At 45.5% G+C, this 16,121-nt stretch overlaps 1 protein-coding gene across 12 annotated transcripts in view; it reads right to left on the bottom strand.

Annotated features, from left to right (window-relative positions):
• Positions 1 to 16,121, bottom strand: part of LOC144723345 (chromodomain-helicase-DNA-binding protein 9-like) — a 172,703-nt gene that overhangs the window by 143,887 nt on the left and 12,695 nt on the right. For 10 of the 12 annotated variants that reach the window (XM_078602060.1, XM_078602069.1, XM_078602068.1 and 7 more), the window contains one exon: positions 13,794 to 15,787. The exons of the other annotated variants lie outside the window; for them this stretch is intronic. In XM_078602060.1, coding sequence (XP_078458186.1) covers positions 13,794 to 15,542 — 1,749 coding nt within the window. In that variant the 5' untranslated portion in view covers positions 15,543 to 15,787. The remainder of the gene's footprint in view (positions 1 to 13,793; positions 15,788 to 16,121) is intronic. 12 annotated transcript variants of the gene reach the window in all.

Genomic DNA, 16,121 nt, shown 5'->3' with positions numbered 1-16,121 from the left:
TTTCCATTATTATGATTAGCATACATCACGTGGTTGACCACAAGGGAGCCATCCCTTGACTGCAAATGGACAAAGATCAGCCATATCAAGCTGTTCAAACTACACGTTAAAAAAAAAACCGCGTAGGGCCAGAGGACATCCCTGTCACATCTCAAGGTGATACGGAAATGTCTCCGACTCCTGGTCACACAGCTTTACCCGAGCCTTCCCAACATCATGAAGGTATATGATTATAAACAGAGGGTTAGGGATCCCAAAAGCAAGCAGAATAACCCACACCCCTGGCCTATTAATGGTATCACAGGCCTCGAGGTCCTCCTACACCACTGCTATAGCAAACATTAGACTATGGCATCTGTGTAGAACTCTCCCCAGTCAGAAACCACACGGGGTTCCGCAAGCCATTCGTCAGTGTGTCTGGCAAGGAGATGTTGAATGATCCTTGGCAGGACTTTTCACGGCACAATGAGGGAGGATACCGTGGTTCTTTTGTCCAGGTAGTGGTAATAATGTCTTATAGGACAGCCTGCACACAATCGCCATCCTTCCTGAGCAGTTCGCTTGGGAGGTCATCTCTGCCCTGTGATCTAAGTGGTCTCGGCTCTGGAATGCTCTTTTCACTGCCTCAACAGATAGAACGTCAGCCAGCCACTAGCTACTTCCTCCGATACCGCTGCCCCAGTAGGGTCAAACCCCACCTTGCCCCATGATGTGATCTTTTGAGCCGAGGGGTTTGTTCTGCCCCAAGACCTCATAAAAATGGTATGCATACCTGCAAACCTGTTTCTGAGTCAGAGATCATATCACCACTCTTTCCTTTAAGCATGATAATACGTGTGGCGTTGAAAGTACATTTTTTATGGAAGTAAAAAGTTATTTGATCGCCTGCTGCTGAGGCATGTTCCATCTCTTCAACAACACATGACCACCACTCATTCTTACAGTGCCATAAAGCTTTCCGAACATCCGAGCTGTGGTAAACCTCATTTTCAGATGTGGGATGTTGTAGATGGTGAGATTGGGCCTCCCACTGTACCTTAGCTTGCTGAAAAACCTCTTATATCAGCCAGGGTTTCTGGGGGAAGCCTGGACTGCACACCGATTGCAACCATAGTAGACACATGAGCCATAGTCCTAAACCTCACAAATTTACCCTCGGCATCAGCAGTGGGGACGGTGCCAATCACAGCTGCAAGCCATGGGGAAATTCTTGCGTGCAACTTTCATCAGCTAGCTGAGACCAAGCTATTTTGGGGTGGAATGGGGTCCTATGTGGACACACACCACCGCATTGGAAGAATGGCTGGTCCATCTTACAGATGACAAGCCAATGGTCAGTTAGCAGAATCGCTCCATGGTAACTCTTGGTGTCAAAGACATGGACCTACACTCCATGTTCAATCACTACATAGTGCAGCAGATGTTCTTCCTTGGACCCAGCGTGCATCCACATTGTTGTGCGGATGCGCTGATGCTGTTGGTGATTATTAGTCTATGGGCTGTAGAGAAGTGTAGCAGCCTCCTACTGTTATTTAGATTATTTGGCTTACACCTTCTTATCACTCTGGCCCAAGTGCTTGCATCATGCCCCTTTCAGGCATTAAATGACCCAACAAGATGACTATCCCAACAGGTCATTTTAGCCAGCACCTGGGACATGAGGTCATAGAAGATATCTGATTCGTCAGCCTTGCCTGCATCCCTTCACTGATGCTCCTCTTCGGTGGGGCGTAATCCATTCATGAATCTCCTATTGATGGGATGTGAATTCACAACAGCCTGGGACTCGCAGCTTCCCATAACTCTGCACCATACACCCACGTCACCTTCATTATTTTATTTATAAGAGCCACTCCTTGTGGTTGCAGTTTCCTGTCCCGAGTCGAGAACTGTCCACCTCTAATTATTATATCTCAACTAACTTTTTGAGATCTCTCATGGACAAGTTTTCTCCCCTCCTCGATTTCTATTCTGCATATAGATCTGTTGACTAATCTTCATATCTTCTGACGACATCTCTCTAATGTTATCTGAATGCCTCTATCTATCATCCATCTCTTCTGACTATATCTCTATCTCTTCTGAATGCAACTTTCTCCAATCTCTCTTCAATATTTCTGAAAACAACTCTATAATTTCTCTACATCTCATGTTTGCATCTCTCACAAACAATGTCAAGCCACTTTACCTATGAATCCTCTTCCTTCGATCTGCTCTAAAGGACTCTGATCCATCACTTACATCACTGCATTTTGTTTTTGTTTTATTTCATCTTATCAATGCCCCTCTCTATTTGAATTCAAAGCATTAAAAACACCTGATTATTCGGGTTAAAATTCGGATCAGAAAGGATACCCAGCTAGATGTTTCATATTTTGCAGGGCAGTAAAATGAACCATTTGGTGCACTCATAATAATATGCATGAATTGCTTGATTGTATAGCAAACATAAGAATGTACCATTACAAACACTCCAGACAGGTACAAGCCACGCATACAATATATGTACACACATACGGTATACTACAAGGAACACTGTACGTGCAGAACGTACAAATTGTTTCACTTCTCTACAGACAGAACCCCGAAGCCGCAGGGGCATATGTTGACAGTAAATATTATCTACCAAATGTTAAAAGCAATTTTTTTATTCAGAGCAATATGCTGGAGTTAAAGCATAGTACATGTACTGTGGCCTTATTTTAGTCAGCGCAGGCACTGGGCTACAGTTAAACGCACACTCTACTCAAGCGCAAAACGTCAACCTGGAGCCACAGCTGTGCAGATACATGTAGTGACCGGACTGGATGTCTTTTCGATTTATTTTGTGTCGATGAGCCCAAGCATACAGAGTAATGCCATCAACTGTGGGAAAGGATGCTTCAAAATATCAGTTCTGGGGTATCACCAAAATGCAAATCCTCTGGCAATACCAATGTTTGTTTTCTTATTCCTTCATCTTTTTGTTTTAAGAATGTTTGTTCTCTAAAGTTGTACAGCACCCACTGGCCCTCTGACTGCTGTGACTTCGAGGGGTGGTGGAGGCATGATCACATGGGAGAGGATGGTGGATTGGGGGCAGCTTGCCAGGTGGGTCACCCACCACCCACTCACCCACACACACACACCAGCCACACAAACACACATACACCCATCCACCCTGCCACACAAACACCCATACACCCACCCACCCTGCCAAGAAGTCACAAACCCACCCACAACAGCAGATGTGCATGATGGTAATCCGTCATTGCCCGAGCCAGCCATCGTCGCCATTTTCTGTTTCACCACAGTGTGACGTGGCGCTCCTGCACGACTGCCCTTCTGCCTGCCTTCTTGGCAGCTTGCCTGTCTGCTTACGTGCTTGCTGGTCTGACTGTCAAACCATCTGCCTACCAGTATGCCTGCCCTTCTCTCGACCTGCACTGCTACCTGCCTGACTAGCTTCCTGTCTTTCAGCCTGTCTGCCTGCTTTCCTGCCCACCTGCCTATATTTCCATCTCTTTCCCTGCGTGTCTGCCTGCCTCCACATCTGTCTGCATGTACTTCTACTTGCCTGCTCACTTATATGCTTATCTGCCTGCCTGCCTTTGTATTGCTGGTTACTCGGTACTCTTAAATCTACACCACACGCCTCGTTCCTGCAAGGAAACCCTGCTGGGAATTTCCGCACAGCCACCGTGCCATTTCCTTTAATGGCTCTTCATTATTAATTAGGGCCATGCCAGCCCATCATTCCTGCGGCTGAATGCGCTTTCAATTAACATAGTCATTAATTTATCATTATTTAGATCAAGCCGATGTTTACAAGTCTGATATGTGTATGTCTTGTTATTGAGCATCCTTATCTCATCTAGAGCACAGACACAATTACATCCAGCATTGTCCTGAAAATGTCTATAAAAATGTTGTATTATTATATATATGTTCAATTAAGTCTCAAATGAGTTTCATTTATCTTTTTGAGACAGGTTGCGCCTCTGGATGTTTTATCAATTGATTTAATACTTTTTTGCATGTTGGCAGGAAACCAGAGAACCCCGGGAAAAAACCCCATGCATTAAACATAGCACTGCAGCCTACTTGCTATACCACCATCTCTGGGTATATTGCTGCCCAGCAGGTGGGCAACTCAAATGTGCTAAAGGCTCTGTATCCCCCCCAACCCCAAGAAAATAAATGATCCAATCACCGGGCTGAAGTTTGCGAGCTCCAACTCGACAAATTCCCAGTACGAATGCACAGGCTAAATGATGCGATCCACTGACCCGGTCTGCAGAGCGCTGCATAACAGGTGTGAGCTGCCGCACCCGGCAAATTTACAGCACAGGTTGTGTTTGTGTAAAACAGTTCAAGGCGCACCGTGCTCGCATCTGCGATTGCACCTTTGACCCCTCACTGGGCTTTGAGACTAAGCCGAGGCCCCCTGCGATGACTCACGGCTGTGCCGCGGCGTCGGCAGTGAAGGGGATGGGAGGGGGGACGGAGAGGTGCAAGGAAACTCCGGCAGACACCGCCTGGTATTTTTTATTCATCGTCGTGACAGCTGCAGGTCTCTGTGAGCGCCACCAGAACCCAACCCCCAGTGTCCCCGAGCACCTTTGGCACCCACACCCGCCACCCACGCCACCGGCTGCCTCCCATACCACTGGCTGCATCCACCCACCCGCAAACGTTCACATGCACACACAAATATCATTTAGCCTTATTGACGGTAGAAGCAGGTCTTATTAGTGTGCACCTATTAAGGCCAACATGGCAGAAGTGTGGGTGGTTTGACCAGAACTGCTTGGGGCTGCCTTTGTCTTCTGAATGTTTACACACACACTATGTCAGGTACTCACTTAAGGCCGAGTCAACTTCGGCAAAGGCTAGGATGCGTTCTGATATCAAATGCCAAAAATACAGCGGATGGCCAGGTAGCCAGGACCACAGTCCAGTGTGCGAACCACTCTACCACTGCTCCAGACACACGTGTGAACCCTGCAACCCACATCCACACACAACTGTGATGCCTCGCACCTGCACACGCTTACATACACTCAGCCTCCCCCTGGGTTAACAGTAGTCGGCACGCCATGGCCTGAAAAAGATACGCTCTGGTGAAGCCTGGCGCACTTTTGCAAGCCTACTGTCTCTCTCTCACCCTGCGTGCCCTTGCCCTGAAGCCACATGAAGCAACTCCCAAGCGCTCTGCCAACACGACAACTACAACACAACCGTAATGGTCTCAAGGCGCTAGTAACAGAGGCTTATTGATGAGATCCCGGAATCAATGGGGTGGTGTCCCTTCTTAGCTTCTTAGCCAACACGTCACTAGACTATATCTGCCCTTGCTTTGTGTCTTGATGAGACCAAAAAACTGGGATGTATAGGCAAATGCAAAACAAAGTGTCTCTGATAGAATGAGCAATGGGCGATGCTAATCTCAGTTGGTGGTGCTCAAAAAGTGGTGGATCTATCACATTTTTATGGCAGGAACCAGTCTCTTCATAGGAAGGTCACTTGCCTTTCCCACAAAGTATAACCAATTCATACGACTCCAGGGAAATGATGGGCTGAGTCAACCCTCACCCGGGATTTAAATGAAAAAGAAACACATTATTTTAACCTTAAGTAGCACTTGATTATACCCACAGATCTAAAGCCTTCGAAACGTGTCTTCCACAATGAAGGATTGTGAACAAACCATATACAAGAATCACAAGCTGACACAACTGGTCTCAGAAACCCTGACTTGCACATAATAAAAAAAAAATGCAATCCATTATATTCATGAGCAGCCAGTTATTAATATTAAAAAGGAAGAGATGCTCATTCCACCCACAATCTTAAGCTAAGCACAGATGCATTATGGGAATCTCAAAATTATGCAAGAAAATTTTACACCTAATTCTGTGTTTTGGTTATTTCTATTTACATCTCACTTACAAGATACTTTTTGTCCCAATTGGTCTCTCATTTGGCAAAGTATCTTGTTGAGTAATAACTCCAAGAAAGAGCTTACCTTTACTATTCAAACAGAAGTGGTTAATAGTGTGCCTTGCATTGAGGATTAGAATATAAAATTACATTAAATTGTTGAAACACTTCTTAAATAAAATGTGCGGCAGTAAAAACTGGGCCGCAATCCCCTGTTAATACTGTTAATTGAAGTCATACATGACTTGAAATTTGCCTTTGATATACTATTTCGAAATTACCGTACACGTGAAAAGCGAAGAGATTCATAGCGGACTAACTGTTCATTAAAGAACATTACGGATTAAGCTGAAAAGAAGTACACGGATATGAATGTACATATAAAAGTATAGAGGTGCAACTCTTGGTAAAAGGCGACTCCAATTTCACTGTGGAAATGCAGTGGCTGGCCATCTCTTTACCCTGATCTCAGTGTACTTGTGTGGGCACACATCTACTACCTTGCCCGCGTGACGAACCTACCACAAGCGGAAAAACACAAGCCCCTGCTGAGAGCACATATGTGCGGACTGGATGCCTCATCTAGGCCGCAGACTTATGCTTCTTTACAAGGAGCCAACACTATAACGATTGCAATTACACTTATCAAGCTGTAGCCACATAGCCAGGTCATGGTGTTGAGTGCCACTCTCGCCGCTTGTGTCATGGTAATATTTGAATGTCTCAACAGGAAGTGGACAGGCGAGACAGCATGGTGTCCTACCACAGCCCATGTACAGAGCCCGGGAGAGGTGCACAGAAAGACCAGGCAGCAGCAGGGTCAAGAGCCAGACACCTCTGCTGAAGCTCTTCATATGCAGTTTGACATTCACATGCTTATGCCACAGAGAAGCTACATAGGTAGCATGGGAGACCGGTGGGGTGGTGAATTACAATGTCGCAAGCACAGTTACAGCTGAGCTAGTCTCCATCGAGTCAAAAGTTTAATTCCCACCCAAGTAATTGACTGCATGGAGATATTAACGTATTTGAAATATACTCAAAATGAAGGTTCTGCATACAATTAGGTGTTCGATAATTAACAGTTTAAATATTTGCACAAGAATATTCAATTGTATCTACTTTCAAAAAGTGTAATTTTCCAAAACGTCAAGTGTATCGTACTGTAAAAAATCCATGTTAATGGAAAAGGTTATAAAGTGGACATTTAAAAAGCCATAACAAATAATTTGCTGTATATATGACTGTTTCTGAACCCAAATCCAAAATATGAAAATTACCTGCAATTGTGGTAAAACTACCCAAGTCTTCCTTGGAAAAGGAAAATGTATTTCAACAAGGGTCCTTGTACTTAAGCAGAGGCCATCAATCAATCACCGTGGGACATGTAATAACCCCCCAGACAAGCACACCTGACCCTACGACCCTCGCGGATCATATAAATACATGTGCTTATCCCGTGTGTACAAGCAACTGGTGATACTGACAAGATGGATATGCATGTCTCCCCTGAATACGCACCGTGGCTCAACGATGGCATGTTTTGTAACAAGGCCACATTGCCTTCAGCACTGGCTCTACTATGCCAATCGGTGCGCCGTTCGTGAGACGGCATGCAAAGTTAAGATGTTATTGTGCGATCGGAGTTCATTGCTTCTAACTCCAGGCACTTGTGTAATCGTCAGTGCACACTGTGATCGTAGGGCTCAATCGCTCAAGAGTTGTGACCCAAGTAGTGCCCTTCGCAGTGGCAGCCATATGTTATGGCTCAGTGGCTTGAAATACAACAGCATTGGCACTTACGTGCATGAATGGAGAAATATAAACTGCAAGAGATGAAGACAACATTTAAGTAAACTTAAAACCTGCACACTCTGGTTAAGGTGTGTATTTGGAATAGCTCTACAAACATGGGTTTGTGTCAGATTCACTTGTCTGAATTTTAAAACAATTCACCTCAGCAATGTACGGTTTGTGCAGCCAATCGGCGCTATGGATTATAGATCTGTAAAATCAAATCCTGGTGGGGTATCAAATCGACCCATCATCATCCATAACCAATAGAATCAGTCACACTCTTTGGTTATGTCAATTGTGGTCAACATATTTAAAGATTGTCCCAAATTTTTTTAATTGTAAGCTACTAACCCAGGGTTAGCCATGGAGTTCGGCGCTGCACCAGTCCTCATTTGAGCAGGGACACTTGGGCTTTACCTGACTGATGTGTTGCAAGATTCCGATAATACTGCACTGAGGACCCAATTGTTGCAATAGGTCGTGGGCCATGTGATGGATTGGAATTAATTGATTTTCCCTGGCACCACAGCTGAGATGTTATTATTGCATTCATTATCCACAGCTATAGCTGTTACTCATAAAAAAACAAAGTTAAGGTGCAACTCTGCAGTTGCCTGCTCACACGAGTGCTGGAAGAAGGGCCTCCACCCGAGGAAGATCTAGAAAGAACCCCCCCCCCCAGCCTCCTCTTCTACACTGGCCAGACGTCTTGGAAGAGGTCACAGTACTCAGTTTACCCCACCACATGCTAAACTAAACTAAAAACGAAACTAAACTCTTTCTTTTACCAGGAGAGGCACACTGAACTATATAGCTCTTTTTCAGAAGCAACTTGGCCACAAATGATAGCTCAGCGAAGTGGCTTTTCATATGGAAATGTATAGCAGCCAAATATTCTAAATGCATGTTTATAAATGTGGATGGAAAAACCAGGGGACCAGGAGAAAAATCCACGCAACTACGGAGAGAACATGCAAACTCCAAATATACAGGCGTCAGGGTTGGGATCAACCTACAACCTCCTCCATACCAGGCGAGGCAGTTAACCCTTTCCCAATCCAATGACGTATATTTACATCATCGGAATAAAATCGATTCCGAATGGAATATTCAAATAAACTAAGATGCCAGCACAGTGGCGGTGTGACACACACACACCGTTAGAGAACTACTTGAACCAGTTGGCCACAGAATGAATGCAGCAGGTCCATACGGGCAAGGTGGCGTGGGTTGAAAGTCCCAAAACCAAAGGAAGGGTGGAGCAGCAATGAGAGTTTGCACTACTTATAAATTTCCCACCCTGGTTATATTTGTACCAGCCAGGTATGTTCCGGTCTCACATGACGCAGTTAGAGAACAAAACTGCGTGTTTTTTTTGTGATTTCAAGAGAAAGTCACGCAGAATTCTTGTAACTCAGAAAATAAGTCCAGCCCAATGTCTGCAGCCAAGGGACCTCGCCTGGCAATACGACCCCTGCCCATTTCTCCTCCCAACGTTGGGTTCTCAGGGCGTGGCCTAACAGATGACTTCATGGGAACCAGTTTGGCCACTGACCACGCCCACTTTGACCACTGGCCACACCCACTTTAACCTGCATTTTGCGTCTCAACAGCTCCTGTTGGGAACACATCTTTAGAATGGTACACGTTAGTTCAACAAGTTCCACTATGAAGACAATTCATGTTCGAGCGATTCTTTAGAATTACTCTCTGGTACAAATAAAATTCACGTGAGCCCTCAGTCTACAAACATAATTATGCACAAAAATAAACAGCTAAAATGTCAACGGGCTAAACGAAATTAAAAGGAGGCAACGAAACTGTGTAGACAGCATTCATTTCTCAAGCTGACAACACTCATCGCCTGGGGCTCTGATGCAGAGGGTCCCTTTGAAAAAAATAATAGTGAGCCGAGGGAGTGGTGACCAAAATGGCTCCAGCCGGACACGAGCACAAGCAATCGGTGCACACAGCGCGAGCACGCACGCAAACCGCTCGCCGCCCTAGTTACAGCTCTTGGCACATCACCGGTACCATCTGCCCAGCATCGTGTGCGAAAGCCGATCAGGGCCCGGGAGTGTGCGGCACAGACAGCTCCTGGACGGTGGCCAAGCGCTCGCAGCTACGCTTTTGAAGTGCTCATCCCCTCCCCGGCCGTTAGCTGCAGCTATAACGACCAACAGAAGCCAGCAGAGACTTGCACACGTGTCAAGCGCACAGACTCACACACGCGACTCCCACAGTGGCCTTGATGGGTCGTGCGCCGCTTGCTATTCAATGGTGACGTGTAAAGAGGTGAACGGGTGACTCAGGGGGCACATAATGACCATGTCGAAGCAATGAGCGGACAAGACAATCTGGGTTCAAATCTGAGCAGCCGCCCACGAAAAAGCCAAATTCGCCAGTGTAATGAGTCGTTGGTGTCAGTCCAGTAGGCCGAGGCTGCTGGAAGAAAATCCATCAAAATATAAAAATATATATTTTATGTGCAGAGGGGGACATTTTGTCTGCTTATTTATTTCTTAGCCATGATATTCCATGATGAATAATGATTTTATACAGTTGTTATTTTAGTGCCAAAATGATGCCTCATAATCGAGGAGCAATACCCTTTCCTAAAACGTTTGGCAAACCAACAGCAAGTGGGTAACAGGCCTAAATGATGAAGAGGCTCAGAGTTGAAAACCTGTCCATAGTTTACTTGGTTAATATGCTACTGAAAAATGTATGTCTGGATGGCCCATAGGTCGATGGAAAAGTAAAGATTTTTGTAATCTGGACAAACCTTTTGCCTGTTTATTTTTTAACCATAATCCTCCATGACAACTCAATGGTTTATGTATATCATATACAACTAGGTTTTCGTTAAGGCAATACAAGGTAAAGGTGCAGACCTGATATGTCTTGCTCATGCCACTGCTGGCGAAATATCCTCCACAAGAGGGAGCTCTAGACAGTCCCTCTTCACGCTGGTCAAATGTCTTCGGAGATGGAGGCACCCACATTTTACCCAAGTATACCCTCATATTATTGTATAATTCTATTGGATAGTTTGCTTAATACTGTATAATTCAGTATTTTGAATACAATATACATTCCATGTATAAATTACATTTGACAAACTAATATATTGACGATGAAGTACATCATCTGTTGTTGACACTGCCGTGAAAATTTCAAAGGACATTTCTTTGCCAAAAAACTCTGGTATATAATTTGTGGGAAAAACGGCATACATTTAAACGTGCAAACGCATTAGTAGTCCCCATATGGATATCTAACCTATAGAAGGCATTTTTGGTCTGTCTGTGTGTGAACGAAACTTGCTAAGGATTTGGCTCGCAAACCGTGGGGTTGACGTTTAAAAAAAAAAGTACCCAGGTACCACGCTATAGGGCACGTGGTAAGCCAGCGCTATTCCATTTTCGCATCTGTCACCCTAAAAGTAGTTAAGTTAACCATTTTTTACGCCTCAGTATTATTTATTTATTACATTACGCTGCTGAACGCGCCAAAGCACGCATCTGCGCATGCACGACACAGCTGACAGGGGGTTGCCCCGAGCAACACACACGCCTTCGCTGGGGGAGTGGGGAATTGCCATTCGCTTTAAAAATGCTACAAAAAATACACGCAACGCTGAGGTTAATTCATCAGTGTCATGTCCTCTTCTCCCCCCGCCCCACCAATGTGTGCAATTACTACTATAGAGTCAGTAGATGCTACTACTATAGTCCGTAGACAACTACTGTAGAGCGGGCGGGGGGATGGTGGTGGGGGTAGCGGCCCAGCCCCAGCCTGCCAAGGTGCCACCTCGGCCGGCCAGCAAAATCTAGGCGAAGCTGGGGACTCTGCACGGGCCTAGGCCTCACCACGTCTGTGTGTCTGTGTGTGTTGTCTGTGTGTAGTGTGTGTGTTCTGTGTGTGTGGTGTCTGTGTGTCGTGTATTTTTGGTGTCTGTGTGTGTTGAGTTCCAGCTTTCATAGCTACTGATGTGCTGTCTGTCTGTGTGTTGGTGGCTGTTTTGTGTCTGTGTGTACAGTCAGTATATACGAGTCAGTATATACTAAAAAAGAGCCAATAGATACTACCGTGGAGTTAGTAGATACTACTACGGTCAGTAAATACTTCTACAGTCAGTAGATTCAACTACAGTCAGTATATACTGCTGCAGTCAGTCGTAATGACTATAGTCAGTAGATACTGCTATAGAGTCAGCAGTTCCTGCTATAGAGTCAGTAGATACTACTGTAGAGGCACATACTACTGTAGAGTAAGATACTACTATAGAGTCGCTAGATACGACTCTATTGTATGTAGGGTGTGTAGGTATATATGCCTAGGTGGGGTATAAATATTTTTAGAGGGGGGGGGGGCGACAATTTTTGGAAACCTTTGAGATCAACTATTTACCCCCCACTTTCTATAACTTTTTGGACTTCTGCAAGCCTCTTATCATTTTGTTGACGGACAAATGGACAAACGGCACGCCGGGCTTTCACAATAGCTTAGTATTTGTGTTGTATATGTTATGTTTTTAAAATAAGTTTTGAAGAAAAAAAATTCCCACAGGCAACGCCGGGTATTTCCCGCTAGTATGTTATAAATATTGATACACGCTATAGTGACAGTTGTGTCGTCATGCGCTGGATATGCAAATGATGAGTTGATTAGTGTGTAAATCACCAATTTTAAAGGTTAAGCCTTACAACCTACGGAGAACCCCATCAATAAAATTCAGTCTGATTCACTGCAAAGAGCTTTGCAGAAGTACCTTAGATTTTTATGTATTCAAAAACATGTATGTTGAACTTCTTTCGCACCATACGTAGCCAACCATGCTAATCGGACATACTTTTTTGAATACCAATCAATCTTTATTTCATGAGCTAATATCACCCTCCATATAGTAAGCATCAGTGCAAATTACAAAATTATACCGTGTTATTTTAACCCTTGTGGCCTAAAAGACAAAATGGTAATTTCACTGAATTTTATTTTCACCATCTGTAATCTTTATTAAATTTGATATGTGTCAGAGACATGGTCATTGAGTCAAATTTGATATGTGTCAGAGACATGGTCATTGAGTCAAACAACTTCCAAGTTATGGGTGATTGAAGATTTGACCTTTTTCAGGTGCCCAAGGGGTCAAGTTCAACATTACACGTTATATTTGGAAAACTAAGACACCATTGGAAAGTGACATTTCGGTCCTTTACAAAGATGTAAATAAACGATGTTTTTTAAATCAAATTCGATGACCTTGGCCTTGACAAAATGACCTAACTAGAAATTTAAAAAAGGTGGGAACAAATACCCCAGACCCTGGGCAACATGGGTAGAAAAAATATATCAAGCTGGGCACTTTAAATATAGATATTAGCCACAATGTACATCGACATAATGTAAACAATGTCTTAGTCTTCTCTGTAGTTCCAAAAATTCGAGCGTTATGGCTTGTAATGTTGAACTTGACCACTCCAGCACACAAAACTCGGAATCTATTTGACCAACTCGTCTCCACTTTGGAATGTTATCATGTATATATGGTACCTACAATTGTGCTACATTTCATCAAGATTGGAGGTGGTCAGATTTTAATCCCAATTTGTTTGAGGTTATGAGCCATAACAAAAACATACATTAAACACTTTAAATGTGTAAAAGTGTTGAGATTTTTTTTTTGCTATCGCAAACACAATTTAGCATTTATGCCAAACCAGTTTTCTCCTGTAATCGTATAACTTGTATTCATTATAGCTCCAGTGCTTATACATAATTCAGTTGTTTTTTGGGCAGGACTGATATCACAATGCTGCACGTTTAACTACTATGGGTGCCACATTGTGGTTATGTATAATGCTGCAAAACTAATTATGCAGGGTTAAACCTCAAAAAATGTCTTGGGAGTGAAAAACCATTTTAAAGCTTTAAAAGCTGCCCACAGCTCACCCATTAAATAATTGAGGTGCCTGTTAATCAACCACCCCTGTGTAAAAAAACATAAAACCCCAACAGGTTGTTAGCACAAAATTACATGAAATAATGAAGCAATGTCGCCATCACCTTACCTGCTGCACTGAGACATGAGTGAGCGCTTGAGGCAGCAGCTGAGAGTGAGTCACTGTCACCGTTTGGGGCTGCACGTGTGGCTGTTGCAAAAACGAGGGTGGTGTCGCCTGTCTGAGATGCTGTTGCTGCTGTTGGGCCTCCTGCATTTTCTGTGGGCTTTGCTGGGGATTATAGTGTGACGGGGAGGCAGATACATTCATATATGGTGGCGTTGTTTGTGGCAGCCTCGGTGCAACTGTATTTCCAGGGAGAGCTGCCATCATGGCGCCCTGACTAATTGGCTGCTGTTGCTGCTGCTGGTGTTGGTGGTGGGCCTGCTGCGTCTGCTGCTGCTGCAGTGGCATCCTGGGGTAGCCGACGGCACCGGAGCCAAGCGGCACCGAGGGGCAAGCGCTGCTGCCCATGCTAACGCCTGCGCTTGGTTGCCTGTGCGTCGGCGCCACGCTAACATTCATTTTTGCCGGAGAGGCATTGGCGGCGGGTTGGTGATTGAAATTTCCCTGAGAATACGATGGGTGCATAGCCCTGGAGTCCATTTGGTTGACCAAACCCTGCTGGCTGCCGGCCATCATCGGGAGCTGCTGGGCAACTCGTTGGGCACCCCCCGGCATAAAGGCTTGATTACCCCTCGGGTACATCGAAGGCGGCGGTGTCGTCTGGACTTGCTGATTTCCATTATTGAGGTGATTAGGGGATAGACCCTGGCTCAACCGAGCACCGCCAATTATTCCCTGATCGGCGACGCCGCCATACGTGCACTGCACAAACGGCCCCGAGCTGCTCACAGAGCAAGACGGTGGAGGCGCCACTTGGCCCTGGTTTGCCGAGAAGTTTAAGTGATTATTCTGTGGGCTTGCGGAAAAGTTGCCCAGGCTGTTGTTCCCTGGTTGGGCGAATCGCCGACAGGCACTCATCGATCCACTGTGATGGTGAAAGGCTTGATTGTGTGAAGGTAGCTGAGGCATCATCTGAGAGTAACAATTATTGCTGCCACCACTGCCTCCACTGCTGCCACCGCTGCTGTTTCCAGCTGTTCCGGGTGACCTCATAAATTGTCCACCTTGGTTCAAAGCGTGTGGTCCCCCGGGAAAATGATTCAGCGATTGCTGCTGCTGTGGCGGTGGTTGTGGTGGCGGCTGCTGCTGCTGCTGTTGTTGCTGCAAAATGTAATAATTATCCATTTGCTGGTGCACTGGCTGCTGGTGGTGTGGTGGGCCCGTGGGCTGAGACTGATGGTGCGCTTGTTGGGGCTGATGGTATAGTGGCATGGTCGGCGGCTCCTGGCGTCCCCAGAGCGGGTCTTCATTCACAAACGTCTCCTCGGAGCAATCCTCCTGCCCCGTGGCAAACAAGCCAAAGGGACTACCCACTTGGTCCGGCATGGGCTGGTGAAGTCGTGGTCCCTTAAACTGCTGGTGTGCGGCTGGAACACTGCTCATGGCACAATGGACAGGGCTGCCTAGTATTCCCGCAGGGCTTCCCATCACCGCCTGGGGGCTACCCATCATCCCCAGTGGGTCCGCCTGCGGCGGTGGCGGCGGCGGCTGCTGCTGCTGCTGCGGCTCATATTGGCTAAAGAGGTGGTGGAATGGTGCACCGGGCTGGTGGACGCCGGGGTACTGCGTCTGGGGGTCTTGCAGCGGGCTGAAAGCCTGCTCGTCCAAGTCAGGGGTTGGATCGTCGAAACCGCCTGCCACCAGGTTCTCCAGCCCATCACCAAATATATCCCCATCGTCAAACAGATCCATGATTTCAATACCTGTGGCGGTCGTCGCCACTGTTGAAACAGCGAGTGCCACTCTACAAAAACATGAAAACACCTACGACCTCGACCCTCCTCATCAACATCAGGGGAGGATGGATTAAGACTTCCTCAGAAACGTCACATTGCTATTATCTCTTGCATCTCACACAGGGTCCACACTTCCCTCGAGTTTGCTGTATGTGCAGGGGGGCAGAGCGATGTCAGAGGCAAATATGTTGGGGAAAGCTCCTGGGGAGGGAAGGGAGGGGGGGAGAAAGAAAAATTGGGACAAATGATGAAATGAGCAATAAATGTGACAAGCTTGCAAGCCGTGAAATCATGCAACATGCTCCTTTCATAGTACATCTATTTTTGGAATTAAAATGCAGAATTCAATCGTAAGGAAAATATTACTTTAAAAAGGATATCTAACATTGCATTTAATTATGTATATATATCAGCATGCATGCAAAAGTCAAAAGTTAACATGCTCACTAACGTATTTCAAGCATACAGTTTATTTTCCTTATCAATTGAAACTATCTCGAGCAAGGCCATCCAAACTGTCTTAAAAAACACCCTA

Source organism: Lampetra planeri, chromosome 17 (assembly GCF_965212315.1).
Source record: "Lampetra planeri chromosome 17, kcLamPlan1.2.h2, whole genome shotgun sequence".
In the NCBI taxonomy this organism is placed as follows: Eukaryota; Metazoa; Chordata; class Hyperoartia; order Petromyzontiformes; family Petromyzontidae; genus Lampetra; species Lampetra planeri.
Note: the sequence above shows the minus strand (reverse complement) of the source record. Positions and strands in the feature narration are given on the sequence as shown.